Here is a 21,155-nt window from a genome sequence, read left to right on the forward strand (position 1 = left end):
GCTCTGGTAAGAAGTAGAAGGGAAAAGTTATGTTCCTTACCTTCCATTTGAGAAAGTACAGTGTGGAGTGCTAGATTCAAATCCATCTGGGTTCATGGTAGGCATGATATGAATCCTAGCGTTGTTTACCATTTGTGTAATCACTGGATCGGTGTTATAATTTATTACCAGGTGCTCTACCAGTTGAAGTAGCATTTCCCTACACACCACCTGTAATTAAACAATGTGAGTAAATATACATGTTTCTTTTCCTAGGTTGCCAAAACCTTAATGATCAGTTTGATTTGGGTAAATGTATTTGTTTTACATTGGGGCTTATTCAATAAGCCCCAAAAACTCCCATTGATTTGCCGATCACAGCTTTGAAGCTTGCTGGATAAACCCAGTGAAAAATTATTATTGTTTATTTATGTACTGCACATATAAAGATCAATGGAAGATGACAGTGACATCAGAATAATTTACAGAAAAATTACAAATGAAACATATAATAGGTGTGAAGGTCTTCATCTTACATATCAGAAGATGGAATAATTTGGTGTAGGACCGTAGTCAATGTATCAACGAGAAACGCACACACACCAGCGCTTGTGTTCATACCGTTTTGTTACATTTGACTCAGACTGTTAGGCAGGGAAGCTTTACACCACCTTGAACTAGGTACAGTATATTTTTTTTTTTACAAAAGGTGAAAAAGTGACTTCTTGTAATGCAGAATTTGATGTATCCATTGTAATATGTGCACTGTAAAACACCTCCCTAATTCACCCCATTAGCACTCTTCAAATCGCTAGCTGATATACCTGGGGTAAAAATTGGAGCAAGTAGACACAAAATTATGCGTTTTGAGTAAATTTTGTCTTGTTGCATCATGTCCACATAATCTTCTAAGGTATCAACTGCCCCAAATTTAATGGGACAGCTTGCAATATGCAGGGGCTACCACAATGTAAGCTGCTTTGAATTTTGACAAAACTTTATATAATTTTGACTGACTAGCCCTTACGTTGCCAGAGAGCCCAGCAATGCACTGCATAATATAGCAATGTGTTTCACCAAAAGGATAAACAACAGACCGATTTGAAGTAGAAATGCACTGAAGGAGTGATGGAACAGCTCAGAGACTGCATGGCGCTGAGTGCAGGAAGAATGCAGCAGGCTCTTATCCAGTGGTGGAAATACCATAACATCCATGGACCACTATCTGTAGGGGCCCGTCCTCCATGCACCGGAACACTGCATCTGCACTTATTTTTTACAGCAGGAACCATGTTCTACCTTTCTAAAGGCCTCCCTCTCTTCAAACCCTCTTCCCAGGCCCTACTTATGGTACGGGTCCTTACGTGGCGGAGGGAGCCCACCCAGGTGGTATAACACGAAAAAGTTAGGCTCAACCGGAACTTGGGCTCAACTTCAACAATCGCAGTCTGGGTGGGCTCCCTCCACTGCCACCGCGTAAGGACCAGCTTCATATACACTGTAGGGCCCTTGGGGAAAGAGGGTGGCCTTTTTTTACCACCCATGGGCCCGCGGGACCTTTAAACAGCCATATTATTGCATGTCTAGCAGGAGCTACTAGGTGCAGTCCCTTCAGAGGTAAGTATCTCAGGAAACAGGGGTCCGGGAGCTGAAATGAATGTGGTTCGGCTCTGGAAACCCCCTTTAATATAACTATATAACTAATATAACTACAAACATTATTGTTGAATACATTCCATTGTGCAGCTAAGTATTTTTGGTCAACCTATAGGCGTTAATCATAAATTACGGTTGGATTAAAGCTGTGCAGAGTATAACCTAGGCCTTTGTAAAGGATTTGCACTGCTTTGATTTGCCTCATATAGGGTGCACGTAGTGTGACTCCAATCTGATATGACTGTCTGGTTTTTAATTGGGGTCTCTGGATCTGCCAATCAGAGTAGCAGTGTGGAGGGGTTAAGGCCTGGGGTGCCTGAGGTATGTAACCAGGGCAGCTATACCTTCTCTTATCTGGCAAGTATTTCTAACTTTTTTTTGCATCATTAGGACATTTTTAAGATGAAAATCCTGGCCCCTTTCAGCCAAGGGCACAAGAGGCTTACATTGGGTTTTGAACTGGCTTCACCCATCTCAAAGGCAGTATTGCTACCCTTGTGAAGAAGCCTAAATGATGTGGATAGTTGCTAAACGTGGTTATATATTTTTTTTAGTAAGAAAAAGGGCTGAATCAGGTAAAGGGGTAGAATTTCTGAACTAATCATTTTCATTAAATAAATGCATTTGATAGTTATTTATTATGTTTATTTGAGCATCCTATCATCATCTCCATAGTGCTGAGCAACCAATAAATGGGAAATAGTTATTAATACTGTAATAATTATTATTATTCCAGGGCTGACATACCTCAAAGGGCTGTGTGTATGTATATATGTGTGTATGTATATGTAGAGGTATCAGTACCATGTCAGCCGAGCTTTAATAATCAAAAATGAATAGACGATACTATATATATATAAATCTCGAAAGCTCGCACAAATAAAAGCATTTCGTTAGCCACAGAACGGTATCATCTATTTATTTTTTGATTATTGAAGCTCGGCTAACACGGTACTGATACCTCTACATGTATATATATATATATATATATATATATATATATATATATATATATAAAATATATATATATATATATATATATATATATATATATATATATATATATATATATATATATATATATATAAAATATATATATATATATATATATATATATATATATATATATATATATATAAAATATATATATATATATATATATATATATATATATATATATATATAGAACACACAAAAGGAGAAGTTGCTCAACACATAATATATAAGGTTAACTCAAGCCCTTTAATAAAACTAACTATAAGGGTAAAATAAAATATATACCCCAATTAAAGTCAGTATATAAATTAAATAGGACCTGATGGTGCTAGGGGATAGTGAAAACTATATAAGACACACAGATGAAAAGAACATAGACAATCCCCTTAGTAGCACTCTAAATTACACCTAAACTAATCTATAAGATAAAGATGGTTAAAAAGAAACAGATGCTCCGCCAATTCAGAAAAAATGAACAAGATTTTATTGATTAAATAACAAGACACACTAACTTAAAAACATAAAAATACTAAAGACAGCCTATGAAAATATATATGTATCAAAAATATAAAGAGAGGACTACTAATCAAACACTTTCAGTATTACAAAGAGAAAAAAACAAAAAACTAAAATGTGTCTAAATAAAGTTTAAATAATGACAACAAAGTAGTTTAGTCTAACATAATAGGCTATACAAAATATATTCCCACTGACATATGCATGAAAGAATAATAAATCATTGTGTTGGAAAAAGTATATAGTCAATGACCCAGTATATAGCCAGGAAAAATTAGTATGTATACCAAAAACAGAGGGGAAAAAAAGAGATAAAGCAACCAGGGAAAAATAATATAACAATAATAATAGTTATACCCTGAACAGCATTTCCCCAAAATGAAATCAATGAGAACTGATGCAGCAAATAAAGAAAAATATGACTAATAAAGACATATTAGCAAACAGAGTCATACATATTGAAAACACCACAAAGTGCAGCACTGCAAGGACAGGTAATGCCCAAACAGTAAGGAGGGTAATACTCAGCTGCAGCTAGATTGTGTAGAGTTTGTGTCCATATTGATTGTACAGGATGTGTTTCCAAAGTCTGCTTATAACAGGAACAAAAAATAAAGTCCAAAATGCTGCATCAGATCCATCATAAGTCCCTCAGAATAGAAGATTACATAAAGGCTGTAGTAAAGTAAACACTCAGAGTGTTATGTTAATGACAAGTGTGTGTCATTGGTTTGAGTCTTGTGAGGGACCCCTCCCACCCTGTCGGGATCCCTCCCAGGTGGAGGCGTTGCACCACGAGATAGAGTTAAATATATGTACCCCAGGCTCCCCGAGCGGAGGCTTAGGCTCCTGAGGGCCATACAGGTGATATACAGTATCAGTAGCGTCTGTATTCACAGGGAATACCCGTTACATATATATATATATATATATATATATATATATATATATATATATATAAATAAACACACACACACACACACACATATATATATTTATAAATAAGAAGAGCAAATTTGCACCTCCTGTGTTTCATTCTTTGCTCCCATAAAGTAAATCACTTGTTGAACACGTTTTTTACATTTAATGGGAGCAGACATTGGTGATGTGTGACAAATCTAATCCCTACTTAGTCTACGTTTAATATCAGAAAGAAATGTTAGAGATGACGATCTGCGAATACAATATTTATTTCCCCAGACTGATAGTACTGGGGAAAAGTGAAGGAAGGGACGAGAAGAAGAACATTTTGACATGGTTAATTCAGAGTTATATACAAGATAGAAGAGAAATATATATGGGCAAATTCAAGGATAGAAGACCATAGCATCAATAATGTATCTTCTACTTCACCTATACGTACAACATTGAAACAAATGAGATGATTTTTGATTTCCTTCAAAGATATGAACTATGTATACAAGGCACTTGTCACGAACGCCACACCTGTGTGCATGTGGCTTGTGTACAGAATGTGAAAGGGCTCAATAACATCCAGCTATCTAGCTGACGCCCATCTCCCTGCAGGGGAATGAAGAATATCTCCCCCCAAACCATCACACTACACATTAATTACTGTATGCTGCTGCCACCACCAGGTCAGAATAGTTTAAGGTCTTACCCTTAGGAGTCCCGTTTACTGGAAATATATAATTAACACATAGTAGCAAAACGTATCCGAAGATTTGGTTAATCTCTTCTAAAGGTACTATGTTCAATCAGGGCCCAAAGACAGTAGTTATTACATTTTAGATTTAATATACGAAAAGGGTACAGGGCTTGCCGGACGAAAACCAGGACATTGGTATAGATTGCGGGACACCGGGACAGAGGACCAAAATCTGGTCACCCTAACAATAGGATGCTTATGAGATATGATGTTTTGAACTGCTGCATATTGATCAGGACTATCTTTGTAAAAAAAACAATCAAATACATCTACATCAGAGTGCCTTATACTGTACGGTATATCTGATGATTATGGACTATTTCTCTGCAGACCCTGATTTCACTTTTTTTTTCTTCTATTATATCACTCTGTGTTTATGTTGCACTACAGATGCACTTTTTTGGACGCTGCTTCACTGACCCACAACTTGGTTTTATTTTTCAGATATTTTTTCACCTGCACCTTATTGTTGATCCTCAGCTTTTGAGATAGCTTTTTTATATAGATTGTGGAGTTTTTAAGACTTATTTAGGGCAAGTAATAACCCTACAAATAAAAACTTGTTGAGTGCTCCATTCCACTGCTGCAAAAAATATAATATATTTGCACACCATTTCATAAAATAATAAAAACAGAATTCTTAATACGTTACCCCATATTAGACTCCTCAAGAAGTCGTGAGATTGAAATATGAGAACTCCCTGGTAATTGGTATAACACCCGTCTAAGATGAATTCTAATTTCTGTACTTAAAATCATTGTTTTTTTGCTCAAACCCTTGCCCCTGTGACAAGGACAGACCAACCTTTTTTTGGTGTATCTTATCTCCCTCTCATCAGTCTTTCATGATATTAATGGTTGGGAGAGAGAGAATGATTTTAAACCTAAATGAATCTGAGAATATAACATACCCCATAACTGTGTCCCTATAACCCCTAGAATAATGCTACCCTCAACATTGCATTCGTATGATTTTGCAGAAGGTGTATATATTATTTTTGCTAACACAAATTTTAGTTTTTAATGAGGAAAAAAAAGGTGTTATTAAAATGAGAGTTAGCACCGTGGTTGCTGAATTTGTTCACACATCATAACATATGTTTGTAGCGTGACAGTCCTCATCTCTCCTCATATTGTATTTAGACTTCAAAGGCTCACAAACCTACCATCCTGTCTGCAGGACACAAAGATCACACGCATCTCACATCTTTCCCATGGAGACATTTAGTGCTATTTATCAAAAACTCACACACAAAACTGGGGCACTATTGGTTTGAACAACAGCACGAGATCTACAGATCCCAGTAGTTTTTCTTTGATAAACTTCATACTTGATTTTTTTGTTTTGCAGCTGGAAGACTTGATAAATAACCCCACTAGAGGTTGGGAAGATCTCCCCCCCCTCCTCATGAACATAAGGAAGGCATACCTCTTTACTCACTGTCTCAGACATATCGCACACGCACCCAGACTTCCCATGGAAACACTGAACACAATAAACACCTCCTCCCCCAGGGGACATTACAGGCACATAACTGTCACTCTACACCTCAGAACACTTTGTCCCCTTGAAGTGTAATGAGAGGCACAGCTTCCAGCTCTTCATTACACAAGATGACCCATTTGACTGCAAATGTCTAGAACTGTGTCTCATCTATAGACTAATACTAATGCAGTATTTGTTCACAATGCAGGACACTTCATTTAATACACGTGTGAACAAATGCACAGCCCTAAAATATACTCCACAGCCCAGTTAGTGCTATGCACCTTTAGATAATTACCTGAGTGCCTATACACATTACCAGGAGGAGAATGCCATTTTATCCCCTTTAGTTAACTAGCACTAATGTTGTCAAACCAGTTTTTTTTTTACAGGGTTTTTCTCTCTCTAAGAAAATCTCTAATTAGAAAAATAAAAAGTAGATCTGACTAATTGGTCAGTTAAATAATTTAGAGCCTTATTGTCCTTAAGTTTCCCCCCATAAACATATTGGCATGTTTACTAATCGGTGCTATAGCACAATACATATCCTGGCCCCGGAAGAGACCTTGCAGTCTAGTAACTTGATTACCACAGCTTAGTACTGTAAATGTGCCCTACATTCAGTGGCATATATCCTTTAGAAAAAAAGGCAACATAAATAAGTGACATCATTTAAAGCAGCACACTTTTTTTTTTATACGTATATATTTTTTCAAATGACCTGGAAGGATTTCCGGGATATAACTTAGTTTCTCACAAAATGGCCTCCGGGGTCAGCCCAGCTCCAGCGGGCAATAGAAAGCCGTAACATCATTGGGAGTAGATGTCTCGACTTTCTTTTGGCCATATTTGTTCGAGGGGACGGGGATGGAGAGGATTTGGTGTCAAACACGACACAAAAAACTTCAATTATCTCGGAAATATGTGGTCTATGAAGATCCGAGGACTGAGTCTACTAAGCGACGGTTTTTGTGGAGTAGCTGCTTCTTCACAGCTTTAGTTCTCATTTGTTATTTTGGCTATCATCATCGGCCATAGAGAATACTGAAAGCCCCATGAAAACACAGCATTTCGGTGTGATGATTTACATGTAAGACTTGGTCAGACCGAGTTGGTTTGCCACATATTACAGAGTATTGTACAACCATGCACAGAAAGGACTTTAAAAACACCTGCAGACATTACAATAAATGGTACATACCTCATCGCCATGCATGTTGCCAATATACTTAAATTCTGGAATGCCAACCGTATGCTTTGTTGGAAATTTGCCCAGAACAATAACCCAAAGGTCTCTACCTTGAAGAAAAAAAGAGAAGAGATGAAAATGTTAAAAAAAAAAAAAAAAAAAATCCTTTATTTTTTGGTTTTGTTTTGCTTCTTTCTTCTGAAATTAACTAATCAATAGATGTGAATAAATTTTGGGGGAAAGTTTCCCCTGATCCGTAGCAGTTGACAGACCCGGATCCTGTCATTTACTTTTCCCTATAATAGACACCAATGAGATATTTATATATATATTTTTAACCCAGTCTTTCATTGGACTACAAAAATAACCAAGGTTCAAGAATTCAGATACTGTATTCCATATTATTAGTCCATGTTTTAATTGGTACGAGATGTTTTAAAAGATCAGTTTCCCCTAAATAAAAATAAAAAAATCTTACCCCTCCTTTTTTTGTTTTGTTAACATGTATAGGAAGCGGGGGTTCTCCAGAGCTGATCCTCTTTAATTTTGCCTTCACAAACTCCCTGCTTCATTGAATACTTATTGGGGAAAGTGCTGCCGATTCTTCCCCTCCAGGGGAAACAAAATGGAGGTGTAAATCTCCTGTGCTAATAGGAAGACGCAGCATCATTCGTCGTGGCCTCCTTCTGGTCCGCGTGACGCACGGGATTTAAACCTCCATAAAGTACCTGCTTCCCACCCATGCTGACAATAATGGGGACATTTCACTTGAAATTCTCTTTTAATATCAACATTGCGCTCTCCATCTCTATCCAACACTTACAATACAGATATACACTTTGTAACTGTCCATATAAAAACAGACTCAAGATTTACCTCTTTACCCATTAATGAGTCAACCCCAACTCATCCGACATCCAATACTTACAGTATCATTCCTTTCTATAATCTGTTCATCCTATATAGCTCAACCCTGTTATAACGCGATCCGTTACAACGTGTATCCGCTTATAACGCGATGCAAGCGTGGCTCCCAATTTTCACATTTATGAATACTTTACAACACGATTATTGGTGTCTTAAATACTTTATTGTACAATGCATACAATTGTACATTATTTCTAACGCGATCCGCTTATAACGCGATGTGATTCTTTGGACCCCAAGCACAGCGTTATAAGGGGGTTAAGCTGTATTTTAACTTTTGTTTTTTAATCTTGTGTTTGGTTTCTGTTATAGCTTTAAAAGTGTTTCTTTTAGTGTTTGTAACTGTTAGCTTTACAATGCGTGAAGTGTTTTGAGTCTCGTTGGGAGAAAAACACAATACAAGTTGTCATTGTTATACTAGATAAGAAGTCACCTACTGAGTTAAGCTGGCAACATGCTATGGAATTGCAATCTAAACAAGAGCTGCACAGCATTCTCATACAGGGGATCAGGTCAACTCTATGGCCCAGACTCACTAACCTCTGTAAGGTCATTTAACACACATCATGGGGTGTTTTAAATACCTTTAAGTATACATTAAAATAAAAAGATAATGACAAAAACTTGCATAGTCCACATCTTATAAAGCATGTCTGAGGGGGCTGTGCTTCTTCCGGGTTCTGTTCCAACCCGCTTCTTTAGCTAGGAATCCCACTCAGTCACGGTGCCTGAACCGGGGCTCCTCTTCTGCTCTGAACAGTGCGTACACACACACACACACACACACACACACACACACACACACACACACACACACACACACACGACCAGGGATGTATCTTTAAAAAGTCCATAAATGTCCCAAAGGTGGCAGTATAGCTTTTATAATTGGTTCCTCGCACCATCTAGTGAAATCCCAATATCTAGAATAATAATGTATGATTAACTGTTGGTTAAACTTTACTCACTATTTGGATTAGAACTGAAAAAGGAAGATACAGAGATGAAAGGCATCGGGAGAACGTCGGACTTCACAGAGGAAGATGAATCTTTGTAGTCACCAAATATTTAAAACGTGCAAAAAAGTGGCACGTTTCGCAATATAATATTGTTGATAAAATGAAATGTCAGTGCAATGGCAGGTTGAGCCAGGAGTCGTTTTAATACACTTAAATAATGCCTGAGAGATAAGTGGCCCCGTCTGTCCTCATACAAGAAAACAATAGTAGAAAGACAGAAGAACATATAATCTTCTGAAATCATGTCATTGTTACTTGATGGCATTACATCCTATTTAACCAGTTTTTGCCTGTAAGAGCATGAGCATTAAACAATGCCTCTCATTTGCAATACAAAAGAAGTAATCCCTTCCATTTGTACATAAACAAGCATTGGGTTGAATCAGTGAAGACTTATCACATGAGCTCAACATCCCTTCCTGAACAGCAAGTCCTGCCAATTGCCTTTTGAGGGAAATGAGTGATAACAAATTCATTAGTTCAAATCAGTGTGGGTGACATAGATCAGTCAGACTTTAATCACATAGGACAAAAAAGGAATTGACTTGCACTCCCAGCTGAGACAATTTAAGATGTTTTTCATTGGTAAGACCTAGGTTTGCCAGGTGCCCAGTATCGAACTGGACTGTCCTGTATTTGGACACACTGTCCAGTAAAAAAAAAAAATAGAGGTAATACTGGACATGTATGTGTCCGGTATTACCTCTCTGGGCATAGTGTCCTGACCGGCTTGGAGAGCCGCAGGATTTCCTCGAGCAGGGAGAGAGCAGGGCTGTTGCTAGTGGGCTTAGTAGCTTCCTCCATCCTGATTGGCTGCATTACCAGGCAGCAGCAAGGAGGATGTGTCAGGAGCCCTGGGGGTGGGGCCAAGGAGAGGAGGAAACACCATGGAGGGGAGAGAGGTGTGTGTTTCTCGAGCATGTGTGTGTGTGTGTGTGTGTGTGTTGAGCTAGTCACACATTTCACCATTGTGTCCAGTTTTTTTGGAGAAGCTATCTGGCAACCCTATGTAAGAGTGCAAGAGCAATACATATCTGATGTGTATCACACCATAATAAATATACCCTCATGCTCCTGTGGGTGTTACACAAACAAAAAACTTGTTAAAATCATTGATATTACTTATTTAACTGGAGCAGACAGTGTGTACATGTCTTGTCATTAGGGCTCCTAGTGGTTTTATGAGAACTAGATAATTTAGTAAGCAGTATTAAAGAAAAACAATACATCACAAACTATACATGATGTGAAAGTGCAGAGCAACAGAGTTTGTTTGACAACCACAAATCCTTTAACTAAAACATAACCATGAAATAAGAATGACTGCATGGATGGGGCATAAACAGGAACTAATCACGGCAATTTGTGGAATGTGGATTATCATAAAAGCCTTCACATGACCTAATTGTTTTAAATGTTATTATTGGCACTGCAGGATGACACATTGTGCACATACCATAAAAGCAGAGCGTGCCGGTGGTTAGCCAGAAGTTGGTATGTGGCATTTTAAAGCTCCCACATCTATCAATTGTCATAACAGTGATCTAAACAATAAAGCACTGTGCACACGTGATCTGCGGCACATCTAGTGAAAATCTAAAGCTGTAGGGATGGGTGGAAGTTACACACACACAGTATTTATGCACTTACATTTATTCTATTCTTTACATAAGCATGCCACTTAATAGTCGTTACTTTCTATCTCTGCCAGTGATTATAGTTACATAGTTTCATAGTAAATGAGGTTGAAAAAAGATATCTGTCCATCGAGACCAACTTACGTTACATTTAGACAACATAAATACTCATTCTATATTTGTACTTACAGTATCTTGATCCAGAGGAAGGCAAACAAAAAAGCCAAGTGACACATTATCCCAATGATATCTCATAAGAGGAAAAATAAATTCCTTCCTGACTCCAAATGATGGCAATCAGATTTCTCCCTGGATCAACACACACACAATATATATATATATATATATATATATATATATATATATATATATAACTGTATACCCTTTCTTTCTAAAAAGATGTCCAACCTTTTTTTGAAGATATATATTGTATCTGCCATAAGTCTCCATGGGTCATGAATTCCACATTTTAACTGCCCTTACTGTAAAGGCCCATTTTTTTTGCTACTGGTGACTTTTATTTTCCTCCAATCTCAAGGGATGACCCCGTGCCTTTTGTACTGTCCTATGGATGAATAGTTCTCTTGACCTTGAATAGGTGTAGCTAATTATCATATCCCCCTTAGACGACTCTTTTATAATGTAAACAAATCTAATTTAGCTAGTCTTTCCTCATATGTCAGACTTTTCATTCCCTTTATTAATTTGGGTGCTATTCTTTGCACATTTGACACATACATAATGTATTTTTTTATGGAGTGGTAACCAAAACTGTACTCCGGTCTCATTGGGAGTTGGAAACCGAGGCAGTGCCACACATCTTCACCTCTCTTCATGTTGTTCACTAACCTCTTGTATGGCACCGTATTAAATATCTTTACAAACTCATAGAATAACTCAACTGCATTGTGCTTGTCTAAATTCTTCCGTACCTCCTCAAAGAAACGATAAAAGTTAGTTTGGCACGACCTATCCCTAAAAGCTATGCTGTCAGGCCTACAGATCTGCTATTCCCTGGTTGTGATATAGCTCTTTTTGTAAATATAGGCACCACGTCTGCTTTCCATCAACCTTTTGGTACTGAGCCTGGGGAAATTGAGTATTTGAATATTAAATATAAGTCTGGCTATTCCTAACTGCACCCTTGGGTTTATGCCATTGATGCCAGGTGCTTTATTTACCTTCATTTTATCAAGCAGCCTTTGTACTTCTTCCTCTGATAACCAAATGTTAGTTAATATGGAGGTTGTGACTCCTCTGTATATACAGAAGCAAATAAATGGTTTAATACTTCTGCCTTCTCCTTATCCCCAGACATTTTGCTGTCCATTTCACACTGAAAAGGTCCTGTTATCTTCGCTAATCTTTTTTGTTATTTATGTATGTGAAGAAGGGTTCTTTAGGGATGACCTTACTTTCCATTGCAAGTTTTTTTTATTTTTCGTTTGTAATTTTTGCTAATTTGATTGCCCTTTTACAACTTTTGTTACATTCCTTATAATTCTGATATGATGCCTCTGTCCCTTCTGATTTTAAGAATCTAAATGCCTTCCTCTTCCATTTCTCCCTCTACCTCTGTATTTAGCCACATTGGTTTAAACTTTTTTCTTTTGTACATATTACCAAATAGTATACACTGATAATTAGAGATGAGTGAACGTTTTGCTAAAATTCGAACCCGCCTCAAATTTGCATATTCGTTTCAGTTGGAAAAACCCATGAACCAGTCTCAGAAATGTACATTCGAAGTAAAATCCGTGTCGTTGAAAAATTTGTTGACACAATCGAAGTTCCAAAAATTCTCCTTCACCTCCAAATTTGCAGTAGGAAGGTTATAAATAGGGTTGCGGCCTCAGATTAATCCATTGTATTGTTGGGTTTGGCTCACGCTGGTTCTGCGGTTGGTAATAGTACTTAGATTGGGTAATGATAATTGGACTAATGTTGTATTAGTGCAAAGAAGTGCTAAAGGTGCTGACAAGTGCTAAAGGTGCCTTCAATTGCTAAGAGGTCCATGTCAAAATGGAATTGAAGCATAAGGTGACACTGTGTGCTCATTTACATGTCATTTCCCAGAATCCCTTGCTGCAGTGGAAGCAATGTTAGGATATAATGGTGAAAAGCAGGGATTGCAGAGCTGTCTGAGACATGCAAATGTGCTCATGTGATATTTTCCTTTGCTAAATGTGCTAACTAATAATAATTATAATTAATAACAACAACAAGTGCAGTGGTAGTGCTGCTGCAGCTGACACGTGTTGCATTCGCAAATCTTTTATTAATTTTTTTATATTATAAATTCCTACATAAAGCAATAGCATAACATTGTGATTCTACAGTGACTAGTGTTGTACTGGGTCCATTTAAAAAAAACAAAACGGGTACCCGGGCAAAATGAACCATTTTTCCCGGGCGGCACTTACCTGCAGGGACGGAAGACTGGTGAGGAAGACCGCAGTGACATCTGGAACCAGCAGCAGATGTACGGTGGCGGTGGCAGCAGCTGAAGGTCTTGTTCATCCAGGGGGAGGGAAGGAACAGAGCACACAGCTGATGCCTGTGTGAGCCCGGGGAAGAATGTGACCGGAGCAGGAGCGATCCTATTGGACAGCCGAGGAGGAGCCGGCTGCTGCCACCGCCACGAGGACTTCTGCTGCTGGTCTCAGATGTCGCCGTTGTCTTCCTCACCGGTCTTCCGTCACCGGCTGCAGCTAAGCAAGTGTTTAACTATTTTCAGCTGCCCTGAAGTTACCCGGTGCCGGTCCCGGTCCCAGCCCCCTTCTGCCGGGTCCAGGTAATTTCCAGGTAGCTGAAAAAGCGCCGGGTAAGCCAGATACCGGGTATTTTTGGGGGTAAACAGACATCACTAGCAGGGAACCCTGTCTGTGTCCACTCCCCTCCCGGGCTCAGTAGGGGTCACTTCCTGGCATGGGCTTGCCTCTACTGTAAAGTTGCTCTTTCTCACTCTGTCGTGCCTGCGTGCATCCGTATACTGCCTACTAGAAGTGACTGAGAGAATAGATCTCCATAGAACATTTTTCTTCTGTGTATAATTTATTAATTATTACTAGTTAATATTAGTTATATATGATTAGAGTTATATAGTTAGTGATAATACTGTGAAGTAACGGTCAGTTACGGTTCAAAATAATAAATATACCACCCAATGTCCACACTAAAAATGCCACCACCCACTACATACCTGTAATTAATAATAATTCTCACAGTAGTGTAATATATAGGTATATACTACTAACTACTGTACCGCTAGCGCTAGTATAACTTATGTAGCCAGGTACCCTCTGGCCTCCCTGCGCTCCCGTTTCCCCCTTCCTTACCCTCAGTGTGTATGCAGGGTAAATGGAGTTGCCGGTGGTTCTCGCCCCAGGGCGCCACCATGTTAGGTGTGCGCGTGCACGAGCGTAGAGTCGGGCATGCGCAGAAGCGGTGAAGGCCGGGAAGAGCCCTGGAAGGTTGCACATGAGCGGGCAAGGTTGCGGCGGCCATTAGAGTCGCGCAGGCGCAGTGTCCTATGCGCAGGTGGTCACAATGTTAATCAGGCAGCTCAGACACTACAACTCCCGTGATGCTTATGGAGAAAGCTGCCTGGTGACTCACGAGAGCCAATGGGATGGCTGGATTGCTTCTGAAGGAAGGAAGGACTACTGCCTGCTGGGAGAGGAAGTCAGGAGTGAAGCCCAGGAGCCTGAAGCTGCAGGTTGGTCCACGGAGCAGTGCTCCAGGGACTAGGCCAGAGGTGAATCCCCCAGGGCTCAATTAGTCCCTGAGCCACCGTAGATGTGTTTTGAGTGCTTGCTATAGGGAAGGCCTTAATGCCTTTCATAAAGCATTAGAGAGAGATATGCTGCAGGACATTGCCTGAATGCCAGTGCAGCCTGAGTGCTGAAAGAGTATCTGACTCCATAGCAGAGACAGTTTGCCAAGGATCATCCGGCTGGGGATCCCTCCCCTGGGGAGTCAGACGGTGGATTCATACCTGCCAGGAGCAGCGCAGTGCGGCGTGGGATCACTGTGCGGTGTTGCTGATTACCAAGGATTATCCTGATCAGGATCCGTAATCAGACAGGTAGTATATTAAGTGCACCAACGAGCCCCTACAAAGGTATGCGCTGTCCCTCACATTCACAAAAACTTCATAGCTGGTGGACACTGAGAGGCTAAGCGCCCTGGCACATTGGTACACCAAGGACTAAGGTGATACCAGGACTGACACTAAAGTGATAAAATCTTTTACATATGTGGGGTGATGTGATGCTGCGCATGCAGAGGAATGCCATGCTGTTTAGGTATTAAGGGTTATGCAAAGGTTATTATTATTATGCTTAGTAAATACTGTTTTATCCAATTGCGTGTGGTTATTGTATATGTTGGTTCTGATAAGGGAACACTCCCACCACGTTGGGATCCCTCATCAGTGGAGACGCTGCACTGAGTGTAAGTGCACCCCAGGATCCCAGTGGAGGAGGCTCAGGCTTCAGGTTAGCCTCACAGGTGACAGCAGCATCAGTAGTTATAGTACCCCAGGGGTACAAGGGCTACACTTAGAATAAAAGTTATTGAATAACAAGTTGCTTTGACTTGAGTAACTTACGTAATTACTACTTTATTTTAAATTATTACTTTAAATGCATCGCCTGCGTTAGATATATTATTAGTGGCTTACATCACTTACATACTACATTGTTTTGCTTTATCTCTAATATATATATAGCACAGTGCCCAGTCACTCCGATCCTCAGTCCCCACTCACCAGTGGAGAGGGAACAGGAGAACAGTGTACTTGTCACTAGTGCCACGCTGTAGCAATAGCAGCAGATCATCTGTGTCAGTCTGAACAACCTAGGCTATCAAGCATTGCATATAACAGGTTAACAACATGTCCAGTACCAGTTTTACCGGTTTTAAGAAATATTTTTGTTGCGGCAAGAAGAGCTGGACGTAGTTTTTGTCATGGTCGTTGTGGTGTTTGTGGATGGGATCATAATAAAATGAAATCTGTGAAACTAATGTAGGTGTTGCAGCTAGTGCCCCTAAGGCTAACACTAGGGCCAAGTCAAAGCAAGAATCAGCTGGAGGACAATCACACCGTATCCCATTCCCTCCTCTGCTGAGACAATGAAGCTCCAGTTTCAAAGAGATTTCAAGTTGAAACAGGACATGCAAGTCAGTCTATGTCTAGGACTAGTAGTACTACTGAAACGTCATTTGATATTGTGGAGAAGCAGATTGAGACAGTGAATGAACCAGTCAGTTCTTGGGAAAAATCAGCCGTAGCACTACCCCCCACCACTGCCACCAGTGCCAGCTCTGTTACTGCTGCCACCAAGTCACCTGCAAAAGGCGCATCATTCTTTTCACGGTCAAAAACATTAATGAACGCCAACCAAGCTCTGTCATTGATAGCACAAGACTCGGAAGAGGTTTTAAAACAGTCAGATTAAGAAGAGGAAGAGTCACAGGGACTTGACTGAGGAGCAGGGGTGGACTTGAATGCTGACTCATCCATTCAAATATCACTTGTTGTGAATGAGGATGTTGCTGATGTTGTGACAGACTGTGATTTAAGTAGTGACACTGGTGGTGATGAATGTGATAATGCTTTCGTTGCAAGTGATGATACTGTGATTGTGTCAATGCAAGCACTAGCATGCCTATATATCACCAAACCCACCATCCTCTCCATCAACAGCAGTGGCACGTACATTGATGTTACCTTCTTCATCCTCCTCCTCTATTACAGTCTATGCCAGTTCCACAGGCATCATCACTGGTATTATTGAGCATGTATGGTTCATCTTGTGATGAGTTTTCTCACGATCCAGGGGGAGCATGGGGGATATAAACACACAGAAAAGAAACAATCTAAGTGCAGATGTACAAAATAAAAGGGAATAATCCCTGGTGAATCTTGGCTCCTATATACAGCCTACTCACAGGAAGGTAACGGTTTTCAAGCAGAAATGACAGTGGGTGGACTGTGGGCATCAGTATTGCAGAACAACTTCTTCACTTGGGGAATACGACCTCAGAAAGAAGAAAGAGTACGCACATAGCACAGATCAGATAATTCAAACAATTTATAAAACTCGTAAAAATGCACACTTACAGTGTTGCCAAATTAAAACAGCATGTAGGCTACAAATAGCTTTATTGTGACCACTGGGAGATAAATGCCGCCTCTCACCGCACCAACTCCGACGGGAATTCGGCTGGACCCCACGTGGGTACGTTGGAGACGCCGCTTCGTCGCCGGTCCCCGGATGTTGACCTCACTTCCGGCTCGGCTGTTGCGGTGTATGCAGGGGCTTCTTCCTCCACAGTCACGTCACAGATGGGCGGTATCACTCTACGCGTTTCGCCAATCAGTGATTCGGCTTCCTCAGGAGTGTACCTCCCCTTTCCCCATTCAATGCTTATATGCTACAATCAATTAACTAAAATATGTAATCAGTGCTAAGTGCTAAAATTACACCTGAACTTGGGTATAAAGGAAGAATGAATACCATAACATAAGATAATGTATGCTCATATAATTACTACACGAATGAAATGGAAAACCATCTAGGTCTCCTCACATATGGGATATCAATTTAGGATGCAGATAAAATACTTAGAGCTGGTGATCTAATAATATACTAACAATAAACACGTCATACTAAATAGCATACATCTGATTAAAATCTCTACTAAAACAGTGACTTATACAGGGGCCAAAAAAAGTGACTTATATAGGGACCAAAAAAATGACCAAAAAAATGACTTATAGAGGGACCATAAAAAATAACGAACTGATTTAAAAATAGCAGGCTACAAACTGGTTTAAACAGTGGATGTAAACAGTGACCATAAAAAAACGACTGGCTATGAACTGGTTTAAGGAAACATATTACCCCTCAGTATCATGTTGTGATGACCCAACAGCACCAGCCGAAATGCAACGTCTAAGAACACAATCACAACACTTCATGAGAGATCTCTGGTGTTGTATGGCAAGTTATCCAAAATACTTGCTATAGACTTGTTGCCTTTTAAATTTGTAAAATGTCAGGAGTTTAGAGAGCTTGTGCAATGTGCCGAGCCCCGTTGAACTATCCCAAGCAGATCACATTTCTCTATCAAGGTGCTTCCCAAAATCTACAGGAAGGTTATTGCATTGGTGGCTGAGGCTTTTGCACGCTGAGGGCAGTAGAGTGTTCCTCACTACTGACATGTGGAGTAGTGGTCATGGAGGCGATGACTACCTGACCATTACATCCCATTGGGTGTGTTTTACACAATGTAGTAACAACACTGGTAAACAGCAAAAGGGGTAAGAAAAAAGTCAGCGGCAGCAGCAGCAGCGGCGGGAGCAGCAGCAGCAGCATGTTTCAGTACCAGTGATCATGGCAGAGATGTTGTCAACTATCAAAAACTAGTACCAGTGGCCACAGTGTGGAAATATGGTACTCATATTATTATTATTTTGTTCTTTGACTATCTAGTGTGGGACCAAACTAGCCTGCAGTGCACTCAAACTGCAGTTTTATGTCATTCCAGTCTAGCTGTGCATTACAGTAGCAACACTTGGCTGCACTGCATGCTGGCCACCAGCCAGCCTCCAATTTTGTTACATCCTGTTTGGCATTTTCTTTTTAATAATATAAATGCATGTCCTAAAGTTGTTACTGGTCCATCTCCAAGTAGCACACAGGAGGAAGGGTCCAAGCACACAGAGACATTCTCCTTTGCTTCTTCATTTTGATCACAATAATTATTACCTGTTAAACCTCATCACTCTTGAGTGTAATTATTTCTGAGCAAGTCTGGAGAAAAGTGGATAAATAACTCACACGTCAGTGCATCAGAGCAAAACTTGAAGTGAAGTCCAATACATCTTCAAAAAGATAATTCATCAATCAGGATTTGAATAAAGAATATATAAATCCTATCCTTCCCTAAATTAAAGTGGTGAGTAATATAGAATTTCCAAATGCATATATATCATATATTATCAGAAATAGCAACATAAAGCCAATGAGCACAGCATGAAACTAAGTAGCACAGCATATTGAGGGAATAGGGACATTATTCCCCAAACGGTGAACGCCGGAATAAGACGTTCCCGAGATCAGGTAAGTCCCCTCCTCCTCAGATAAGGGGCAAATGCAGAGTCAGATGAGTGTGCAGGCAGAAGGCTTGTACGGTGAGGCAATGAGAGAAAGTACTCACAGATTGTAATGGTTGTCCTCGTCATAAACCGGGACCGGACCGCGGGGCTGAGGTGGGGATGTGAATACACCGAACTTAGACCACGAAGTTGGTTCAGGATTGCGCAGTCCGTAGTCAATCGTAGCAGGGTCAGGGTTGGAGAAGCCAGGGTAATCCATAGACACGCCAGGGTCAGGGTTGGAGACAGTAGGATAGTCGATGTCTAGGCTGGAGTTCGGCAACAGGAAATCAGGTGCACACCACTTCAGCGTAGCATCTGAAGCGCGGGAATGGCCTCTGCGCAAAGAGCGGGAGCGGCCCATGATAAGGTCTCCGCAAGGGGAGAATGCAGGTCTCAGGATCAAGGCAAGGCTGGCACTGGGGATACAGCGTTTCAGCACAGGAACCAGGCAGACCTCTGCCTGGGGTGAATGCAGCAGGTCTCAGAAACAAGGCAGGACTAGCCCTGGGGATCCAGCGCTTCAGTAAAGGAACTAGGAGCAGACCTCTGCCTGGGGTGAATGCATCAGGTCTCAGGAACAAGGCAAGACAAGGCAAGGCTAAGGCAAGGTAGCTTGTGGCAAACACAGTTACAGCCAAACTTAATTCGGTTTTATGCTCAGCAATGAGGAAGTATGAGAACCCAGTATAAGAAGGGCAGGGAGCCAATCCATAGACAGGGGTGTGTGGGAATTCCTCCAATAACTAAGCACAGAGGCAGAGCTGCAGTGATTGCACGCACAGGTGATAGTGCTTGCAATTCCAAGGGAAGGTCTGTCTGAGAGCTCACCAATTCTGCAAGAGTGAGCTCCAGATTAACCCAGGAGTGGATTGAAGTCCATGGGGAGCTGAAATGCGTGAATCCAGAGGTGAAGAGGTCAGGAACAAAAATTGGAGTGAGCGGAGCACAGCAGCAAGATAAAGCAGCCAGACTGGACAAAAAATAAGTTGCAAATATAACTTTATTCGGCCAGTCTGGCTGCTTTTTCTTGCAGCTGTGCTCCGCTCACTCCAATTTTTGTTTCTGATTTCTGAGCGAGTCAATGCATTGCCCAGTGCCCACTGCCACTAGTGTACAGCAATGGTTTAGTGACTGCTCAAAATGTTGACATTCAGTACTACTGTGTTACACTATTTTGTGTTATTTTTCCTTCATATATCTTGTGAGAGCTGCACTCCTGATTTGCTCCCAACTGTGTTCTTGTGACCATAAAAAGTTCGTTTTGGAGCAGCACCTCAAAGCAAAAACGGGATGTATTTATTATAATTTGTATTATACATCACCCTATATTCACAATAGCCCTGGTTTATTCACTTTACACTTTAAATAAGTTTGCGCTGAAACACTTCATCCGCACTGGAATTGACACCTGACAGACACTGCGGGCCAGTCCTCTTACACTCCCAAAGAGGGAAAAACCAAATCAAGTACCTAGTCATGAGTTTCATCCCACCATATTTCAGTAATGCCTAGCATATCACATTGCTCTTGTCTGGCTAATTTTTCAAGCTCTCCCATTGTATCTGCCAGGCATCTTGCATTAGCAGTTATACACTAAAGATTGTTACCAGTCTGTGCTACCGTTAGCTTATCTGCTCCTGCCTTTCTCCTCCCATTGATTTTAGTCTCTAAGTTTACTAGTATTATCTGTATTTAACACGGGTGCTTCCCTGCTTGCTAAACTATCTTTCCCCTCCCCCCTACTCTACTTCCATAACAGATATTTCCCCATTCCTATCTGTTCTGTCTGGTCCACTACCTCTTGCTTGTCCCAACACCCCCCTCCTGCTAGTTTAAAATCTAAATTTCCCCAGCACAGAAGATCTCTCTTTCTTGAGGTGCAATCCATCCCTACTATAAATATAGAACCTC

The 21,155-nt window shown here is 40.4% G+C and overlaps 1 protein-coding gene across 2 annotated transcripts in view; it reads right to left on the reverse strand.

The window, feature by feature from the left end:
* Nucleotides 1-21,155, reverse strand: part of CPM (carboxypeptidase M) — a 95,547-nt gene that overhangs the window by 15,445 nt on the left and 58,947 nt on the right. For both annotated transcript variants that reach the window (XM_075600284.1, XM_075600283.1), the window contains exons 3-4: nt 7,504-7,601; nt 41-210 (exon numbers count right to left, since the gene is read on the reverse strand). In XM_075600284.1, the coding sequence (XP_075456399.1) occupies nt 41-210; nt 7,504-7,601 (268 nt within the window). The remainder of the gene's footprint in view (nt 1-40; nt 211-7,503; nt 7,602-21,155) is intronic.

The sequence above is a fragment of the Ascaphus truei genome, chromosome 5, assembly GCF_040206685.1.
Source record: "Ascaphus truei isolate aAscTru1 chromosome 5, aAscTru1.hap1, whole genome shotgun sequence".
In the NCBI taxonomy this organism is placed as follows: Eukaryota; Metazoa; Chordata; class Amphibia; order Anura; family Ascaphidae; genus Ascaphus; species Ascaphus truei.